This window comes from Fistularia commersonii, chromosome 17 (genome assembly GCF_037954325.1).
Source record: "Fistularia commersonii isolate RoL2024-O1a breed Wild chromosome 17, RoL_Fcom_v1.0, whole genome shotgun sequence".
NCBI lineage: Eukaryota > Metazoa > Chordata > Actinopteri > Syngnathiformes > Fistulariidae > Fistularia > Fistularia commersonii.
In genome coordinates, this window is record NC_141300.1 from 2,088,521 (window position 1) to 2,107,895 (window position 19,375).

Sequence of the window (19,375 nt, forward strand, 5' to 3'; positions counted from 1 at the left end):
GTGTTTCCGGGTCACGTGACGCGGCGCGGCCAATCAAGGAGGAGCCTGCGTCTCCAGGTGCAGTCAGCCGGTGTCTCCTTCCTGTTCCTTCTTTATTTCTTGTTTTCTTTCTTCCGCGCTCCTCCAGGCGTGAATGTTCCGCAGTCAGCCGTCCGGTCGTCGGCTCCGTCGGTAACGTCCCGGCCCGCCCGCCCGCCGGAGGTCCGCGGCTCATGGCAGTTACGGCGCTCCTCCTCGTCCCGCTCCTGCTCGGGTCACCGCTTCCCTCCGCAACCGGTAAGAGCGTGCACGACTAACCTGCCACGCACGGTGACGCTGCCCGAAAGGTAAACACCGGGACGGGCGAAGGGGGGGGGGGGTCACGGTGCGGTCACATGCTGTTGCTAGGCAACGCGGGGACAAGGCCTGGACTTCGGACGGATGGTGGAGGAAGGGGGAGCAGGAAGGGCCAGTTGTGCAGGTTGTTGTCGTCGGGACGTTGTGCGCATGCGCGGGGCATCTGGAAGAGCAGGTCCTGATGTGATCACCTGTCGGGGCTTCAGCCCCACCTGATGGACCCTGCAGGCTGTCACCCCCGCCCTCCTCCGCATCGGACAGATCTCTCTGAGCAGACGCAGCAGTGAGGGTGGAGTCCCACGTTCATGTGTTCTAACCGGGGTTTTTGGTCCATCGCATCTGCAGGGGATGCTGGTCTGAAAGCGGGTGAGGCCACATCTGACCCCCCGCCGTCTCCGGTGTCTGAAGCCCGGACCTGCGTGGACGAGGGCAGCTTCCAGGAGCGGGTTCTGCGTGAGGGTCCGCAGGAACCTCCGTTGCGGCTCAACTGCCCCCAGGGGGGGGAGCCGCTGTGGCTCAAGGACTGCGAGAAACCGGCCGGCCGGCAGGGGGAGGGCTTCTTGGATTTCTCCAGCCTGGGCTTGGAGGACCAGGGGAATTACACCTGTGTGTCGCAGGGAAACTCCACGGCGTCCTTCACCACCCGTCTTATCGTGAAGGGTAAGAATCACACGGGGAAATAATGAGCTCCTGTTTGCAGGGCGCTGAACGCACCTGCAGGCGGGGCTCGGGTTTCAGGCCTCGGCTGACCGGCTCGGCGGTGCGTCTGCACAGCCTCCCTCTGCTCCAGGGCCCCGGACTTCAGGCCGGACGGGGATCCCGTCCGGCAGCAGGCGGAGCTGGGCTCCGCCGTGACTCTGAACTGCACCGCCCTCCTCGGCTGGGACCCGGCGGACGAGCGCTGCGACAGGGCAGTGCGGTGGCGGAAGGACGGTCGGCCCCTCAGCAACCACACAGTGCTCTTCCAGAACACCTCCTTCTGGTGATCTTCTCAAACGTCACCTCCACGGGATCTTCGACTCGAGAGCCGGGTCTGAACCGCCTCCCGTGTCCCCTTCAGGCCCGCAGGCGACGGTCTGCTGACGGTCAGCGCCCTGCTGGAGGTCGTCCTTCGAGATGTGGACGACTTCGGGCTGTTCAGCTGCACCCTGAGGAACGCCAGCGCCACCTTCAGCCTGATGGACGCAAGTAAGAACAGACAGTTGAGTCTTTCATTTTATCGAAGATCCAGATTTCAACATACTTTGGCTGATAATGACGCCTACACCTCCTGGCCAATTCTGGCTACCAAACATGCGTCCGTCAAGAAATAACCGGCATGATTCTTATCGACAGTAATGGATTTCCACTGCATGTGGAAGCTCATCTGCGCAGAAAACCGTCATTTTCTGTCTTCTGCAAATGAGATATTAAATTAAGAAAAAGCGCCTCGGCTAAAAGCCTGTCGGTCACTGAGGTTAGCGTGCACGCAACAGAGCCTGCAGAAGAAATCGGCGCCTTAGTTTGCATGTAAATGAAGACGGTGTCATTTTTCAGCCAGCAGGTGTGTGTGTATGTGTGAGTGTGTGTGTGGAGAGAAGAAACCCCGTAGGTATTTACACATTGACATTTTTCATTATTAGGTGTCGTAGCAACACAGTCGGGTGAAAAATGAAAACATAAAAAACAAACAGCAGGAGCCTCCAGAGTATCTCCGGTGTCGCAGTTTCGAGCAGCGAGGGGTAGAAATAAATCCTCGCAAACACGATGTGATGAAAGGCAAACAGAGGCTCTGCAGAAAGGGGAAGCAGAGCACCCCCCTCCGGCTCCCGGCACGCCGGCGACAGGCTGCATGTCAAAGTGTGTCACTGTGGACAGACAGCAGGTGGCGCCCACCTGGAGGAACCCACGTTCATCCAGGTTTTTTGTATTTTCGCGTTCCCTCCCAGACAGGCCGAGTCACACGGCCGCCGTGGCCGCGGCTTTCGCGGTCCTCATCCTTCTGGCCGTGGCCGCCGTGGTCTACTGCAAGTGCCACCTGAACATCTTGCTGTGGTACAAGAACTCCTACGGGGAGTATGAACTGAACGGTGAGTAGCGGCAGAAGGCGGCGCTCCTCTGTGACGGCAGACTCACGCCTGACCTCTGCCCTCTTGTCGTCAGACGGGAAACTGTTCGACGCCTACGTCTCCTACGTCAACAACGACTACGATAGGAAGTTCGTCAGCTTCATTCTCAAACCTCACCTGGAGAACAAACACGCGCACAAGGTGCACCTCAACGGCAACGACATCCTCCCGGGCTCGGGTGAGACCCACATCTTAGTACGGTTTTAAACTCCTGTCTGATGACTCGCTGCGTGTAAGACCGGGTTTCACTCTGCCGTCTCCAGAACCTTCTGCCGAGCTCCTCATGAACATCAGCCGCTCCCGCCGTCTGATCGTGCTGCTGTCTTACGCCTACCTGGAGCAGGAGTGGTGCACCAACAACTTCAGGTTGGGGCCGACGTTTTGGGTTAAAAGCGACGTGTACAAACTGTCCTGTTGGCCCACGCTGACGGTGTGCCTCTCCAGGCAGGGCCTCCTGCATCTGCTAGAGCTCTGCCAGCAACCCATCCTCATTCTGCTGGAGGGTCAGGCCAAGCGCATGAGGCCGGAGGTCCGGCGGCTGCTCGACGAGAACCAGCACCGCCTCTCCATCCTCACCTGGAGGCACAACTCTGTGGTAGGACTCCGCTGGAACGAGATGCTGCTGTTGAAGACCAACTAAGAGAAAAGAAAAGAACCCAGTCTTTGAGAGTTGTCTTTTCTAGCCTTCCGCTGTTGCAACCTCTGCCGCAATAGTTTCTAAATTTACAGTACATTCATATGTAAAGTATTTTATTACTTTTAGGAAACGTATTTATCTACTGAGGACTTTATTTACTTTACTGTTAGCAAATGTCTTCTGGATCCCTCTGTATGACTGGTACATGTGGAGAAATTGACAGCAAAGTTGACCATGACTTGAACAGTTGGGGGAAAAGATGGAGACACACCAACCGTTAAATCTTGCTTTGTGATGCTCTCAGACTCCTTCCTCGGTCTTCTGGAAGGAGCTGGCCCTGGCGATGCCTCGCAAGCTGCCGTTCCCCAGCCAGCCTGTCGGCGACCCCCAGACTGTCCTGCAGGACGACAAAGACCCCATGCTGACCCTTGAACCGGACTACCTGGACGGCTCCTCGGACACGGACCCTGCCGGAGACCTGGGTATGAGGACCCCAAATCCCTGGAATTCTTTGCGCTAGGTTCTGGAAGCCACGCTGGATCAGAAGGGGTACAGAATTTACAAACATCAAATTAGCAGCTCTCAAGTGACACTTTTTGTCACAGTGCTGCTCCTCGTCTGAATTATTGATTCAATTACCGTATTTTCCGCACTATAAGGCGCACCGGATTATAAGGCGCACCTTCAGTGAATGGCCTATTTTCAAAAATATTCATACCGCATTATAAGGCGCATATAATAGAAGCTACGGTGGTGGCTGGGGTTGCGTTATGCATCCACTAAAGGGAGCTGCGCTAATGGGAATGTCAACAAAACAGTCAGAGAAGTCAGTCAAACTCTGTTAATAGAATACAAACCAACGTTTTGATAACTCTGTTCACTCCCAAAACAAGTTAGTGCACTCACAATACGGTACGGCTCAGTATTGATCCATATATAAGGTGCACCGGGTTATAAGGCACACTTGGTCAGAGAAAATTAAAGGCTTTTCGGTGCGCCCTATAGTGCAGAAAATATGGTATATGGAATATCGATATTATAAAATCTATCTACCGGTACATTTTTATTTATCTTTGTCATATAAGACAAATGCCCCAGTTTTCAACGTTGCATCATCAATTTACATCTAAAGTCCTGTGGAAATCAGGATGATACCATCTTTAGAACAGGAGTGGGCTATTACTTTAGCCAAAGGGCAAAAGGAGAGACTCGGGCTGCCATGGAGGAAAGAACCAAGTCTGTTCCAGAGAAGTCCGTTGTTATTTGGATGCTTTATAACAGAATTAAGCTTCAGAAGTGGAAAACAACAAATGAATGTATGCCCTTACTTCCAGCGTTAGCATAACATCCCTTTAACCACACAACCAACTGTGTTAGCTGTGTGTGCTTTTAGCAGAATTTCTACACTTAGATCCAACTGACTTTGCACATAAACAATGTCGTTACTATTCAAACATTTTTCATGTTTGCGGGCTTTCTTCTCTGTAAAGACACAAAATAAACAAGTGAAGATCGCCCACTTCGCGTGCAGCTAAAGCTCAGCAATATCCGTTAGCGGCCCCCGCCTGGTTCCCCGATTGTAGTCCCCTTTCCTCTATTTGTTTTTATGCAGTGGATTTAGCTAAGCTTGTCCTCCAATGCTGTTTTGTTTTTTTCTGCGATCTCATGCGGATTCACACGGCCGTCTTTTGACGCCTCCATCCCCGAAGACGGCCCCAGCTACAATAGCTCAGCAGTCAAGCTAGCAAAGACTCGGTCAAGGTCTCCTGGACGCTTATTGGTTTCGTAGATTCAAACCGTGATCCTTTTAGTCGGAACACAAGTCACGTTGTGTCAACTCAGTAAATTTAATTTCTAAAGTTCGTCTTTTGTGTTAAAATCTACATTACCTATTTGACGTTAGCTAACAATTCTGAGGGCTCATACAAACACACAGCGCATGCGTCAATCTCTCCATTTTAAACCAGAGCTTTGACCTGGTCCATGGTCACATGACCATGCGTCCTCTCTGCAGGATTTCACAAATGTTTGTTTTGTAAGTAAACACTTTTGAAGGGATCAGTCATAATTAACATTATAGGAGGATCCAAACCTTGGATGTATTTTCTCTTAATTATTTATTTATTATAACCTAGATAAACAAAATTGATTGTTCGATTGTTGTTGAAATAAATATTAAATAAATAAATATAAATTAAATATTTATTACTAATTTCTGAGTCCTGGTCGTGTCTTGTTGCTCCGCACCTGAGTCTTTGAACCATCCTTAACAGTTGTTGATTAAATATTATTATAAAATGTAATGAAAATGGGAGTAGTGGTGTTAGTTACTTTCATTGAAATAGCAAAATGGTTGCCTCTACACTGTAATTTTCAGAAACTGAACCTTCAGTCTAAGCTTTGATAAGGTGTGGATATCAATACGTATCTATTGTGACTTGCAGCAGCAGTAGTGGTGCAATGTCCTGTAGTTGACCCCGCCTGTGTGTGTGCTTCAGGTGTTCGCCTGCCGGTGTTCAGAACCTTGGCGGGCCGAGCCCCGGGTCGAGCCCCGGTCCTCCCCGCCGCTCCGCTTCCCATGCCCGCTGACCCGGACCTGTCCGACCTGGCCTCCAGGAACTACGGGACGCGCTCGGATTTCTACCGCCTGGTGACGGAGAAGGAGGTCTGACCAGTTGCGGACCCCAGGAATCCAACCAATCCCAAAATTAGCACACACACATGTATATTTTTAATAAATGTATTTCTACCTGAGTGCTATGATCCTTGCTGTCAACTCTCATTTACCAAAAATATTCTTTATTTTTATTTTTTTGTAGTTTGCACTTTGACATTATGATGATCTACAATAATAATAACAATGATAATTAATAATACATGTAAATATTTTTAAAAAACGTATTTTTACCTGTGTGGTATCATCATCTTATCCCTGCAGTTGACTTTCATATAACAAAAATATTTTTTAAAAAATGTTTGAATTTTGCACTCTGACATTACGATGACCTACAATAATAATAATAATAATAACTGTGATGACAATTAAGACACGTACATATTTTGAATAATAAATAAATTAATTTCTACCTACACGCTACAATCACTTTGTCCTTGCTGTTGACTTTCATATACCAAAAATATTTAAAAAAAAATGTTTGAATTTTGCACTCTGACATGTTGAATGACCTTTTAATAGTAATATTATTAATTATAATGATGATACATTAAGACACACACACATATTTGATAAATGTATTTTGACCTTGTGCTACGATCACCATGTCTTTGCTGCGACTCTCATTTACCAGAAATCTTTTTTAAATATTTTTGAATTTTGCACTTTTGACATATTTGATGACCATAAATAATAATGACAATAATAATAATAAAATATGAACCCGTCTATGATGCGCCTTGTGTCCAGAGGAGGGCGGGTTGATGCCAGATTGGCTTTTTGTGTGCGTGTGTGTGTGTGTGTGTGTGTGTGTGTGTGTGTGCAGAGCTGGGATCAGGGTGCAGTGGGCGGGGTCAGGCCCACCCGTCCTGTCTGAACAGGAGCAACTATGTAAACAGGGTGTGGAGGAGGTGTCTGCACAACCAGGTCCAGTTTTACTCTCCCTTTTCTTTATTGGCTCCAACACTCTCAGGGCGTTACATCCGCTTCTTAGAAAACACGGGCAGGAGCAAAATAAACAGCAGGTTGTCTTTTTTCAAGGTCATGAGGGAGTGCAAAGTTGCAGCGGCCACGGGTCATTCATTACACAGAATCTAAAGTAATAAAAACAAGATCATAAAATGCTGGAAGGGGTTAATTTAGGTAAAAGGCGACATGTTGACCATTCTCTCTCTTTTCCAAACAAATCTCTACATTAATTACAAAGTGATTACAAACAAAGCCATAAAGGCCGAAACTAAGTCGGGAAAAGGGAAATTTAAAGCGCGCGTACGTTTATATTCAAACGGCACAAACACCGTCGGGACATTACACAAACACACAAACCCAGCGGCTAAAAAAATTTACACCAGATCTGCCTGCAAAAGGGAGAAAAGTGTGAGAAGAAATAAAATGGCGGTCGCAGAAGGGGGGTGGGGTGGATGAAGTACAATAGGGAGGCGGCGGGCGCCATGTCGCCGCCCTGCTGGCCCCCTTGGGGTGCTCACTAATAAACAGCTGATAGAAAAGAAAGTCCCTGATTTAAAAAAATCATGAATAATATACAGTAGTTTTCAAAAGTTAAGGTGCGGAAATTTGTCCGTCAGCAGCCCGGCGTCGGGGCTCTGCCGCACCGTGGGGATTTGTTTTTATTCAAAATCAGCAGGAAGTCCCTCCCCGTCACTTCCTGGTTCTGCTCAAAGGGTTGGACAGGACGGGCGCCCTCCTTCTCCAGAGGCTCCTTGGATGAAGTCCCCGCTGCGTGAACCTCCCTAGACGGTGCCGTCCATGAAGTCCAACCTGGTGAACCCTCGCTGTGGGACGGAGGGAGAAGATGGAGAGGAGTTAGTGAGCAGAGCAGACGTCCAGCCAGAAGCCAAAGCTTTCATACTGAGAAGTTCTGAGAACATTCCAGCTCCAGTTTGGTTTCAGGAAGTAACCTCCTCCAGGGGAACCTTTTAGTTTGCATTCCCACAGGTGGTGAGGGACATCTGCAAAGAGCACCTTCAGTGCAAACAAACAGAACAAACCACCAAAGAAGAAGAAGAAGAAGCTGCCATAGCAGTCATGGAACTATAACCATGGACAATCAGATGGTTGTTTTTATCTTCTCCCTGCACTGCAGTGAAGAACCCTGTTTGCCGTTAGCTAACTCTGCACTTACTCTGATCAAAATGCCAAAATGTAGATGTTCCTCTGGGCGCCCTTGAGATCCCTCTGAGGCATAGCAGGCCAGTTGACCTCTTCATTGCCTCATTTTTGTGGCAAGATAAGATCTGACCAGGATGTGAAGGTTCTAAGTCATCCAGGTCATGGTGAATTCTTGTCGAACAAGAAGGTCGGCAAGAAGTATCTGGTAGTGGACGTGGCTTATGACTTCTACCAATCACAAATGACCGTAAAAAGACCCTGAATTGGAGTTGGAGCTAAGAAGCGTCTAGAAGCTGGAGGTCCCTCGTCCCTAAGAAGATCATGAAGTTCCTCCGGGGCTCCGGGTCGGTTGCGTTCGGGTGTCGCAGTCGGTTGGGCTTCACACAATGTTTTTTTTCTACAAGTCAAACAAGCGTGGAGGCATTTGTGCTCTGCAGAGACTTGTTCATTAAGGTGCAAAGCTGGCGCCACACCCTGGGAGGGGCAGGTCCTAATCTGCACCGCCATAAACCTGACAGTAAACTGTGTGTGTGTGTGTGTGTGAGCCTCTCGGAGATATAGTTTTTTTTTCTCTTTGTAGTCCGACTAATGGTGGCATACCAGAGGGAGGAATGTCATGCCTGTAAACCCTCACCTATGTCTATCATACATGCGCGCACACACACACACACACACACACACACACACACACACACACACACACACACATACGCGGGCGCGGGCGGGGCGGCATAACTTCAACCGTCAGACCTCCCTGGCTCGTCGAGACATTCGACATGCAGGATTCAAATACCCGACGAAGACGAGGAGGAGGAGGCGGACGAGGCCGGTTCCTGAGAAACCTTCACTTCCTCCAGACTCCATTGGACCCACCTGCTTGTACTCCTTGTGCAGTTTCTTGTACTGGAACATGTTGGCGAGGACGGTGCCGGCCGCTTTGGCCACTTTTATCTTGGTGGTGCTACGGAGAGCAAACAGAGGTCCATCAGAGTCCAACCGGAGGTGGTGACACGAAACCTTCTCTGAGCCCCTCACCTGTTGTCATGGGAGTTCTTGATGCTGACCAGCTTGGTCAGGCCGTCGCAGTGGGTGATGTCTCGGGCCACGGCGGAGCCTGAGGTCACCAGGTTATTGAGAATGCCACAGATGTTGATGACCACATCGCTGGACGGGTCCTTCTGGTAGCCGTCGGCCGGCAGCTTGGATATCAGGTGGCTCACGGCCTTCGTGGCTGGAAGAAACCATCCCATAATTCGGCCTGGAGTCGGTGCTCTGCGGCTTCAGTTATCTCCGCACAAACAAGTGGTTAATGTTTAACCGAAGGTCCTTGAACGCATCGCATCTCTCAGGCTTTGCACGGGAGGTTTCCCACAAAGCGGCTTTAGACCTCCATGAGGTGGAGCTCCTTTTACAAAGGGAAATCTCCAAAGTAGAGATGGAAGGTTCTGAAATGTTTATTTGAAACACGTTCTCTGCCGTTAAAGGTAAATTCTAAGTGACACAGAACCACCAGACCTGACATGAATGCAACATCTTCTCACAAGGCCATTGATGAAGATGTTCTTCAGCCGGGCCTCCTGGAAGCTACAAAGCCTACAGAAAGGCATGGTGGCTTCCTGGAAGCCCAGTCGGCTCCTGAAAGCATGGTTGCCTCCTGGAGGGGAACGGTGGCTTCCTGGAGGCAACTGCACCTCCTGGAGGTATGGTCGACTCGGAAAGCCCAGGTAGCCTTCTGGAGTCACAGTGGCCTCCTGGAGGCTCACTAACATCCTGGGGGCCGGTTGCCTGCTGGAGGCATGGTTGCTTTCTGAAGGCTTGGTAACCTCCTGGAGTGCTGGTCACCTCTTAGAGGTATGGTTGTCTTCCGGAGGCAAGTGCACCTCCGGAAGGCACGGTCTCCTCCTAGAGGCTTGTTGGAGGCATTGTAGCCTCCTGGAGGCATGCTAACGTCCTGAATGCCCGTTTGCCTTCCGGCGGCACCCGGAAGCTTTAGTTGCCTCCTGGAGGACTCACTCACCCATGTCGTTCTTATCCCGGGCGTTGCGGGACAGATTCCGGAGGAAGCCCGTGAGAGAGCGGAGCTCCAGGTCTTTGTTGGTCCGCATGAGGTCCATCAGGATGGGGAGCATGTGCTCCTGCTCCAGGGCCACGCGGCTCAGCACCGAAGCCCACTGGAGGAGCAGCGAGAAGAAAGAACATCACATATCGAACATGGGGACGGACTCCTGAGAAGGATCTGCTGGAGCACGAGGACATGGTGAAGACACCAGGCCTGCAGGTCTGAACCTGGGAGCCTGAGCTGAGACTGTTTGCCAAGAGGGCGATGCCTCAGTCAGAAGAGTAAACATCTGACGTAACAAAGCAAAATCAGAGCAGGTCTACTTCTCTGCAACATTGAAAACAAGCAGCTTCCTTCAATCTGCTGTGGAGATGATCGACGGTTGCTCACCCTCTTGTCTCCTGCGGTGATGTTCTGCAGGGCGCCGGCGGCCGCCTCGCGGGTGGTGGTGTTGATGTCGCACTGGTGCAGCAGCCGGTTGTAGATGCCCACGATCTGCGGGTGCCACAGCCACTCCTGGCCCTTCGGCACCCGGGCCACCTCCGAGAAGGTGGACAGGTCCTGGCTCTTCGCCTGCGGGTCGGAGGAGGACAGGTGATGTTCACGACCTTCACGCCAGCTGGAGGTTCTCGCAAACGTGCGCCTACGTTTTTGGACGCTCTGCTGTGCGGCGAGAAGCAGCCGATGGCCTCGCCCGGCCCGGTGTCCTCAGATCTGCTGGGACCCTCCAAGCGGAGCAGCGCCGTAGGAGGCATCTCAGTGTAGAGCTGGTAGGAGAGGTTCCTCAGGATGCACGCCGCGTTCTCCACCCCCTGAAACACATGCATGAGCATGTGAGCCAAGACGGCATTACCGACGGAACGCCCGTCACGCCGACGCCCTCACCTTGTCCTCCGACTTGTTCTCCTCCAGAGAAGACTTGATGTACTCCACCAGGGCGTCCACCAGGCCGTGGGTCCCTCTCATCCGGTCGCGGGTCTTCTCATTCACGGAGCTCAGATTCCTGGAAAAGGACAGACCAGTGAACGTCAGCGCTTCGATATCAGTGAGACGGGGTGAAGGTTCTAGTTGGAACAAGTCCCTCACATCCAGGTTTGGTCACGAGGGTAAGCTAGACGATGAATCACCAGCTGAGGGGGGGAATGAAGGTGGATGATGAAAGACGGGTGAGACACACCTGAGGCATCCGGTGGTGTTGTAGAAGATCTCCGACTCAGAGGGCGACTGCTCGATGCCTTCTGGCTGCTCCAAACCCGACAGCGGGATGAGGATCTTCTCGGTAAGCTCTGGGAGGATCTCTCTGGACAGTTTCTCCTTGATGTTGTCCTTGGATGAAAGGTTCCACAGGATCCCTGCACATGGGGAACACAAGGGGAACCTCAGGGGGACTTCAAGGTAACTTCAGGGGAACTTCAGGAGACCTCAGGGGAACATCAGGGGATCACCAGCCTTTATGGCTGCTCGTTCCAAGCAGAGTTCCTAGAAGATCTAAACTACTGATAAGCTTCTGGTCATACTTCTACCATTGCCCTCTAAGGCTGGAGATCCTTCAATCTTGAGGAACATTTGGAGAGACGCACTAGTGAAGGACCTCTGAGGCACATGCTCACATGTAATGTGAGTGTCTGTGTGTGATGATTAACTAATGTTCTCCAGTATGTGAACCAAGGTGAACTTGATGCTCCTGGCAAAGATACCGATGTCCCTCCGCGCTCCTTCCGGCACCGGAGATCCTGAAGCTGCTACAAGATTCAGGATCTCATCCTGTTCTCGCCTCCTCTGATCCGAGAACCTTCTGGAATTTCCTACCGGTGATGTTCTTCCTCAGCTCGTTGTCCGGCTCCTTCAGGGCCTGCACCAGCTGAGGGATGCCGTCCTCGCTGATCAGCATGGTCTTGTTCTCCATGTTCTCGTAGATGAGGTTGCGCACGGCGCCGGTGGCGAAACGCTGGACCTCCTGGTTCTCCGAGTTGAAGAGCTTCACCAGCTGGCTGATGCCCTTGTAGTGACGCACCTGCGGAGGATCAGAAGGTCCTTCTAGTGCGTGGAAACAGGAGCATAGGACGCTGAGAGCAAATCTGCCTTTACATGTTTTGAACCAAGACGCCGCTGATTTAGCCTCCGTTGCCAAAACAAACAAGCATTGTCACTGCGCTGGCACACCCTGGAGTGTGTGTATGTGTGTGTACACATGTGTGTGTGTGGCCTTGTTGGAGAAACAGCCATGTTCCGCCTCCATAACGTTGAGAGGAGAAAGTTGTTGTGAAGTACCTCGTTCTTGGCGTTACTGTCATTGTAGCACTCGTGCTGAATGTAGGCGGCGCCCAGAACCTGCATGCTGGGGTCGGACTCCTGCAGGTACTGCACGGCCATGGCCATGTCCAGGCTGTTGATCCTGCAGAAGAAACCAGATGTGTCAGAGAGCGCCTTGGGGAAAAAAAAAAAAAAAAAAAAAAAGAAAGAGAAGAAGGTGTGGTGAAGAGGCAGGAGGTCAAAGGTCAAGGTCCTGGGTGTGGTCCTTCAGACCTTGACAGATGATGGACCTTTGAGGAGTTATTCAGGTCACGACACTGGTGTACTTCAAGAAGGAATTAACCTGAAGAGAACCCAGGCAGGAGAACATACAGAGATAGCTAAAGCAGGAGAACCCATACAGGAGAACCCGGGCAGGAACCTCAGATGAGCTGGTTCCACCCTGGTTCTCATAAATATGGAAAGAAGATCTTTCTTACAAAGATCTGGGACGTTCTCCTCTGTCCCATCATTCGGTTTGACGGCAACTAGCAACAAACACACAGTCGGCCCTGTGGTTGTGAAGCTTCTGAAAGCTCCTCCACCATCCAGTCCCAGATCTTCTCACCCGCTCAGGTTGCCATAGCTGGCTCCCTGCTCCATCTGTCCGTCATAGACATCGTAGCCTCTGCCGACGCTCTGCATGCTCTTGATGGACATGGCGCGGGACATCCCGCGGTCGAAGGTGCTGCTGTAGAGGCTCCCGCCGCCGGAGACCTGCCGCTGCAGCGTCCCTGACACCGATCCGCCGCCGCCGCCGCCGCCACGCCGCTGGTTGTTGATCCTGCTGATGGTGCGAAAGGCCGGCCCCCTGAAGGACTGCTGATGGACGATCTCAGTTGTCTCGCCGCCCATCATGCCACCGGAACGTGACAGCGTTCCGCTGAGGGATCGCCGCAATGGCGCCTGCAAATCTATGCAGCCGCCGCCGCCGCCGCCGCCTCCCACCTGCCGCACCTGGCCGGAGAACCCATTGACGCTGCTGTGCGCGTACTGGCGGCCGAAGGTGGCGTCGCGTTCGGACGCCAAACTGTTGGCGTCGCTGGCGTCAACCCAGGAGTTCACGTGCATGGAATTTGGCCGCATGGAGTGCATAGAGGCCGTCTCCAGGGTGTGATGGCGGCCGGAGGCCTGGAAGCCCCCCAGGCGCATGTCGTCGGTGTAGAAGCTCCTGGAGGGGAGGCTGGAGATCCCGATGTTGGCCTTACGGAACTGGGACATGTCTGGGCTCGGGGGCTGGCTGCTGAACATCGGGCGCTGGGATATACGTGGACCCTGGAGAGGAAGAACAAGGTCAGATTAAAATGTATTTTATTTTAGTGTGTTGGCTTTTTAAATCATTTTAAATTTGAAGATGATGGCGATCTTGTAACATCTAAATAAAATTTACAAATATTTTTCTCACTCTTTCTGTGCCCGCTAGTAAAAGGTTGACAGCACACAGACGGAGGCCATTTTTGTTCAGCTTTTTCAGATATTGAGGATTTTTTTTTAAAAGTAACCTTCAACTCAACGTCTGTTTTTTTGGAGTTCAAAATGTATTCAAATTGTATTTCAATATGCGTGCATTGTCACGTGCACAATGAAGAAACATGTTACCCTGTGCGGTGAAATTCCTACTTTGCTGTCCGCAGTGCATTTGGATAGACAGCGTAAAGGAAAAAAAATATAACTTTAACTGTCGTGTTGATTCGTTTTAAATTTTAAAAGGTTAGTGTGGCTCCCGGTGTTTTCTTTAAATGTCTCCGACACGTGCGCCGCAATGATGTGGAAGCTCTCGACCTCACGCTTCTTCTCGCAAGCTGAGGAGAAGACAAGCTTCCAGGTGGTTTCCAACCCACGACCAGCCCTTTCCTCTTCTGGAGCCGAGGAATGTGGAGAGTGGGCACGAAAAAGCCGGTGTAGGCCTGGTCGCGGCGCGCTGACAAATACCACACGTGCACACGTACGTGCACGGCTCAGGGTAACGGGGGACTCACCATGGTCTTGGAGCCGGAATACATGTAGGCGGACTTGGAGCCGAAGCCCGAACCGAAGGTCTGGTACTTGGTGGCGGAGGAATCGCCATAGTCTGGACACACACACACACACACACACACACACACACACACACACACACACACACACACACACACACACACACACACACACACACACACACACACACACACACACACACACACAGCTTTAATTTGACAGCAGTCGGATGTGTCTGCCGCCCAGAGGGCAGCCATGTTGCTTTGCACAGAGTGGGCGAGCGAGGTAGAGGTAAAGAAAGAGAGAGAGTCCGCAAACAGGTCGAGGCGGAATCAGAATTTCTCCGCCGTCGCCATGGTATGTGCGCTCCGGCTCCAGATCCTGTTTGGCCGGCGGAGCTTCTGGCACGCAACTCCTGAGCGAACGGCGGCAGGTCCATCTGAAACCTCGAAGCTCCACAAGGCCCCGGATGAGGGTCTGGGAGCTCCGGAGGCACGAGTTGGATCTTTTTTTTTTTTTTTTTGCTTCTCGAAGCTCCGGCGCGTTCCGATGCGTGACCAGACGGCGATTTGTCGGAGGGGGCGGAGCCAGCAACCACCGGAATAACCGGCTCGGGTAACGACGGCGTGTTTTCTCTTAAGGTTTGCAGACGAAGGTGTAATAAGAGCTCATGAGAAGGTTTCTGCTCCATCGCTCCTATAAAACCATAACCATCCCCCCGCCGCCATTCTTTAAACTGCTAATTCGACTAAAAGGGCCATCTTGGGGGCGGGGCTTAATTACCCACGCCGCAGCTGTCAATCAACCAATAATTTAGAGTCTGCTGACTCTCTGTGGACCAGAAATGGAGAACCTGGAGGGAACCCAGGGAGGAGAACATAAAGGGAGCCCACAGGGAACCACTTCCTGTTCTGAGTCCACAATCCTGACCTGCAGTGACGCCTGAAGAACGCAATCCAGACCCAGAACATTGAATTATGTCTCAGAACGGCAAGTGATCCTCAAGGATGCGGGACACAGAGAACATGAAAACAAATTTCTGCGTGTGTGTGTGTGTGTGTTCTCCGTGAGCGTAAGGGCAGGGCGACACACCTTCGGGAGGAGTTAGCGTTGAGCGCACACACACACACACACACACACACACACCAAACCAGTCCATCCAGGTGAGATGCCCCCCCAGGGCCCCCTGGCCTGCACCCGTCCAGACCTTCAGCTGGTTTTCACCAACCCTTCCACGCTGAGTGTGTGTTCCAGGTGTGAACACACACTCCCAGCCCGGCGGGCTCCGAGGGCGGGGGTGGGGGTCAAGGTTGTGGTGGTGGTGGTGGGGGGTTGGCATGACAACGGAGGGAACCAATGCAGGGTCACAAACGGCAAGAGACCCCACGATCTGTCGGTGTCAACATGTTTCACATAGTGTGTATTCCACCGCACACACACACACACATACACACACACCTTGCTATCAAGGTGAGACTGTGAGAAAGGAAAAACAAAGACGTATCCCAAAAAAAAACAACACTATCGGCAGATAAACATCTTCATGTCTCCTCTGGAGGTCCTCAGGTGAGGACGGAACAGAACTTCTCACTTTTAAACGGCAATTTTAAAGCACTTCCGGTGATTTCCTGCACGCCCACGCGTGAGGGAGTTAAACAGTAATAAACTCGCCCTCACCTGTCCTAGTGTAGCAGAAGGAGAGGATTTTTTTTTCCTTTTTTTTTGAAGTATTTGGAAAGTCAAACAAAAAGTAAACTTTGCGCCGTTGCGGCGTCTTACCTGACACGGCGTACTGCGCGCCCCCGCCGCCGTTGATCCTCCTCGTGAGCGTGGATTTCTCCGCCAGCCGTCCCTGGACCTGCTGCCGGACACGCATCGCCCGCGCCTGCTCGTCCGTCACCGCGCCTCCGCCGCCGCCGAGCTGCAGGTCGGACGGCAGCCCGTAGGTGGTCACCGCGCTGTTGGGCTGCAGGACGGACAGGAAGGCGCTCTCTGACATCACCGTACTCATGGTTGGGAAGGGGTGTTGGGGGGGGGGGCGGACCGGGTCCGGGTCCGGGTTCTGGTTCTGGTCCTGTGCGTCGTTGTGCGTCGTGGCAGCGAGCTGTGCGGGGTGTGTGCGGGGTGGGTGGGGTGTGAGGCGGGGACGGGCGGAGCTTCGGTTGTGCAGGAAGGTCTACCTGAGTTACAGGTGAGTTTCACAACTTACTTCCCACACGCACACGCACACGCACACACACACACACACATCTTTGCACAACACTCGGGGTTTACTCAGGAGGAGGGGGCGGGGTATAATCGATTAATACAGATCGGGGATCAATACAACGGAGGAATTCAAATGTTAGATTTCCCGGAACAGCGAAGAAAACCGTCTATTTCCGGTATTGTTTTTTTTTTTTTTTTTTTTTTTTTTTTTTCCCAACACCTGGCCCGGTATGATCCACGCGAACGCCGCGTCCCCCCCCTTCGCGGTCGTGACGTGACCACCGTGACGTGAATTCAAAAGAGCCCCTGGTGGTCAACGCGGCTCGCGACCGCCTCCTAGCGGTGGAACCCGGAAGCGTCCGCGGTTCATACGCGCACGCGTATTATTCCCTCATTCACATGGAGAATTAAAAATTCACCCTCTTATTAACACAACAAGGGCGATAATACAATCATTCACTCACCCTTTCACACGTCATATTTAAAAAAAAATCACCCTTTTGTTATTATTTCATAGACATACAATCATCCACTCATTCATATCAGAAAGACATTTTAAAAATCACCACCATCTCCTTCAAGCATCACATAGAAACACACACTCATTCATACAATTGAACCATTCATCCTGGCGTTCACACGTCATGCAGACATGCATTATATAGACATACAAAAATTCACCGTCACTTTCAAACATCATGTAGACATACACTCGCTCACACATTACATAGATGAACAACCATTCGTTCACTCATTCACATCATATAGACATTTAGAATTTTTTCTGACCCAGAAAATCAATAAAAGCCAACGTTATCATCTACAAACTTCTCAGAATTCACTTTATAACCTCTTTCCACATTTCGTTTGTATTACAACAGACTTTTTCTGGCTGCTGTTCATCTCCAGCGCCTGGGCTGATACCGAGGGAAACGCGCAACTCGGTGTGAACTTTGTCCTCGCCGCCGTCACAAAAGGCTCTGCGTTGATCCAACCCGGCAAACGGCGTGGAAGGAAGTGGGAGGCGGCGTGGCTGAAAGGTGTGGTTGAGTCTCGCTCCGATTATGAAGCTGGATCCACACCCATTATTATCTACTCTGTTTTGTTTGAGCTCAGCGGCGAGAGCGTTGACTCACGTTGTCTCGGAAAGAAAGTGAGTTATCAGACCGGCGGGTTTAGCGTGTGAATCCTAACAGTCACCGCTTTGCAGGGAGAGGCAGCAGGTGACCAACACCCCGGACCCCTCCCACAAAAAATCTACTGTTGTTACTGTTTTTTAAACAGATTCGCAGTTAGCGGACTATACATGCAACTGGTTCACTCCCGGCGGCCATTTTGGCTCCTGGCCCTGACAGGGGCTATCGCTTGACAGACGGATTAAATACAGGCTAAATGCTTGGCTAGGTGCTAAAAAAACAAAACAACGCTCTGATGAACTGCGTTCGATACCCCGACGGCGACATCGCCATTGACCAATGTTGGATGCATGTTTTTATCCGACATTACCGTTGATCCCATTTGGGCGGCGGGCCCCGTTGACCCCTGCTTTGAATATTGATCGGAGCGGCGGCGTGATTGGTCCGAGGACTCACCCCAATAGTCTTGGCGGTGACATACATCCTGTTCCCCTCGCTGAAGTCGTGCTGCATCTGCGTTCTCCTTCAGCGATCAGACAGTGCTCATAGACGAGTTAATCGCCGCCCAGATAATGACAGTCCCCCAATTTTTTTTTTACACTTCCATTGTGGGTTAATATAAACACATAAACAAGCCGGTGAGTCAGTGGGGGAGGGAGTAACGTAGAAGGGTGTGTTCCTGAAGCTTGGGTGGAGGAATCGGTGCTCCTCCCTGTACGAAGAAGTGGGTTCGAGGTGGGATGATGACGTGAAAGTGGGTTTGCACGTCGAGACGGCCAAGCCGGCGACTGAAGAAGCCGGTGAATCAGTGCTGGGGAACGTCACAGCAGCTGTTCCAAGCCGTCTTTGAGGCAATGGTGACAAGAATTAGCCTGCAGGTGAATCCACTCAGGGAGGTGTGTCACAGTGGCTCACTGAGCGACTGGGCCAGGACGCTCCATTTAAAACACTGATTGATTATCAATATCAATATCTGCCCGCCGTTCTATAATGTGTGAAGCTCAAGGCCTGCGGGCCAAATGTGGGCTGCGACGTCATTTTCTGTGGCCTGCGAGAACGTCTTAAAAGGTCTGATTGTCTCAAAATGAAGTCAAATGCGTGCATCGACCACAAACTACAATTCATGCCAGTCCTTTTACCCGCAAAGTGATGACATTCCCATCAACGCGGTTTTCAACAAGTGGTATTGAGAAATAGAAATGATCCCAAACTGCCCAGGAAGAGAAAAGTTGATGCACATGGAGGGCTTTTTCGAGAAAGATGGGAAGGCCAATACATGTTTGTGTTTCGAGGAGAAAAAGCAATGTGTCCTTTGCGTTATGAGGCAGTGTTGCTTGTCAAAGAGTACAATCTACACTGGCATTTTGACACCAAACACGGAGCTAAGTATGCTAAAGTTAGCCTTCCAGAAAAACAACAAATTGTCCAAGAATTAAAAGCCAAACTACAATGGTGGCAGAATGTGTTCAAGAAAGCCACATCCAAAAATGCTGCAGCGGCGAAAGCTGGCTTTGTGACAGAGCAACTAATACAAATATTTTTTTCTACATCTATGCAATTACATATATAAAATTTTGAATTTAAATGAGTGATAAATTCAGAGTTATTTAACAATAAGGTGTTGTTACATTTAATTTAAATTACATGTAGTTACATTTATACTGGTACTGTTCCATGTGGGCCTTTGAGGGCAACCATGATGCTGACGTGGCCCGCGGTGAAAATGAATTTAAAACCCCTGCCGTAATGCATCCAGGTCGACTCGCAGCCGTAGACGTATCTTCTTGTGAACCGTCCATGCAAACTGGCTTTTATTGT

At 51.1% G+C, this 19,375-nt stretch overlaps 2 protein-coding genes across 3 annotated transcripts; one reads left to right on the forward strand and one right to left on the reverse strand.

Annotated features, from left to right (window-relative positions):
• Positions 1-6: 6 nt before the first annotated feature.
• Positions 7-5,843, forward strand: sigirr (single immunoglobulin and toll-interleukin 1 receptor (TIR) domain). The gene is made up of 10 exons (XM_086162872.1): positions 7-276; positions 682-996; positions 1,111-1,318; positions 1,397-1,524; positions 2,265-2,405; positions 2,479-2,622; positions 2,708-2,810; positions 2,889-3,039; positions 3,386-3,563; positions 5,580-5,843. The coding sequence occupies exons 1-10, from the start codon at positions 213-215 to the stop codon at positions 5,750-5,752; spliced, it is 1,605 nt and encodes a 534-aa protein (XP_086018998.1). The 5' UTR covers positions 7-212; the 3' UTR covers positions 5,753-5,843.
• Positions 5,844-6,688: 845 nt separating this feature from the next.
• Positions 6,689-18,122, reverse strand: pkp3a (plakophilin 3a). Of its 2 annotated transcripts, XM_086162856.1 has the most exons (14): positions 18,014-18,122; positions 15,993-16,179; positions 14,216-14,307; positions 12,805-13,511; positions 12,216-12,339; positions 11,754-11,958; positions 11,122-11,296; positions 10,830-10,947; positions 10,592-10,756; positions 10,335-10,517; positions 9,903-10,056; positions 8,921-9,116; positions 8,759-8,846; positions 6,689-7,548 (listed from the first exon to the last, which is right to left on the reverse strand). In XM_086162856.1, exons 1-14 carry the CDS (start codon positions 18,068-18,070, stop codon positions 7,507-7,509), a joined length of 2,493 nt encoding a protein of 830 aa, XP_086018982.1. In that variant the 5' UTR covers positions 18,071-18,122; the 3' UTR covers positions 6,689-7,506. The 2 variants fall into 2 exon arrangements, with proteins under 2 accessions (XP_086018982.1, XP_086018983.1); XM_086162857.1 differs by lacking the exon at positions 18,014-18,122 and having other exon boundaries at positions 15,993-17,452.
• Between the last annotated feature and the right edge of the window lie 1,253 nt (positions 18,123-19,375).

Coding starts and splice junctions, on each gene's coding strand:
- pkp3a (XM_086162856.1), bottom strand. CDS start 18,070: ATGCAGCACGACTTCAGCGAGGGGAACAGGATGTATGTCACCGCCAAG. Junction 16,180..18,013: donor TCACCGCCAAGACTATTGGG/GTGAGTCCTCGG, acceptor TCCGTCCTGCAG/CCCAACAGCGCGGTGACCAC. Junction 10,518..10,591: donor ACAGCAGAGCGTCCAAAAAC/GTAGGCGCACGT, acceptor TCCGACCCGCAG/GCGAAGAGCCAGGACCTGTC.
- sigirr (XM_086162872.1), top strand. CDS start 213: ATGGCAGTTACGGCGCTCCTCCTCGTCCCGCTCCTGCTCGGGTCACCG. Junction 2,623..2,707: donor CGACATCCTCCCGGGCTCGG/GTGAGACCCACA, acceptor TGCCGTCTCCAG/AACCTTCTGCCGAGCTCCTC. Junction 3,564..5,579: donor GGACCCTGCCGGAGACCTGG/GTATGAGGACCC, acceptor TGTGTGCTTCAG/GTGTTCGCCTGCCGGTGTTC.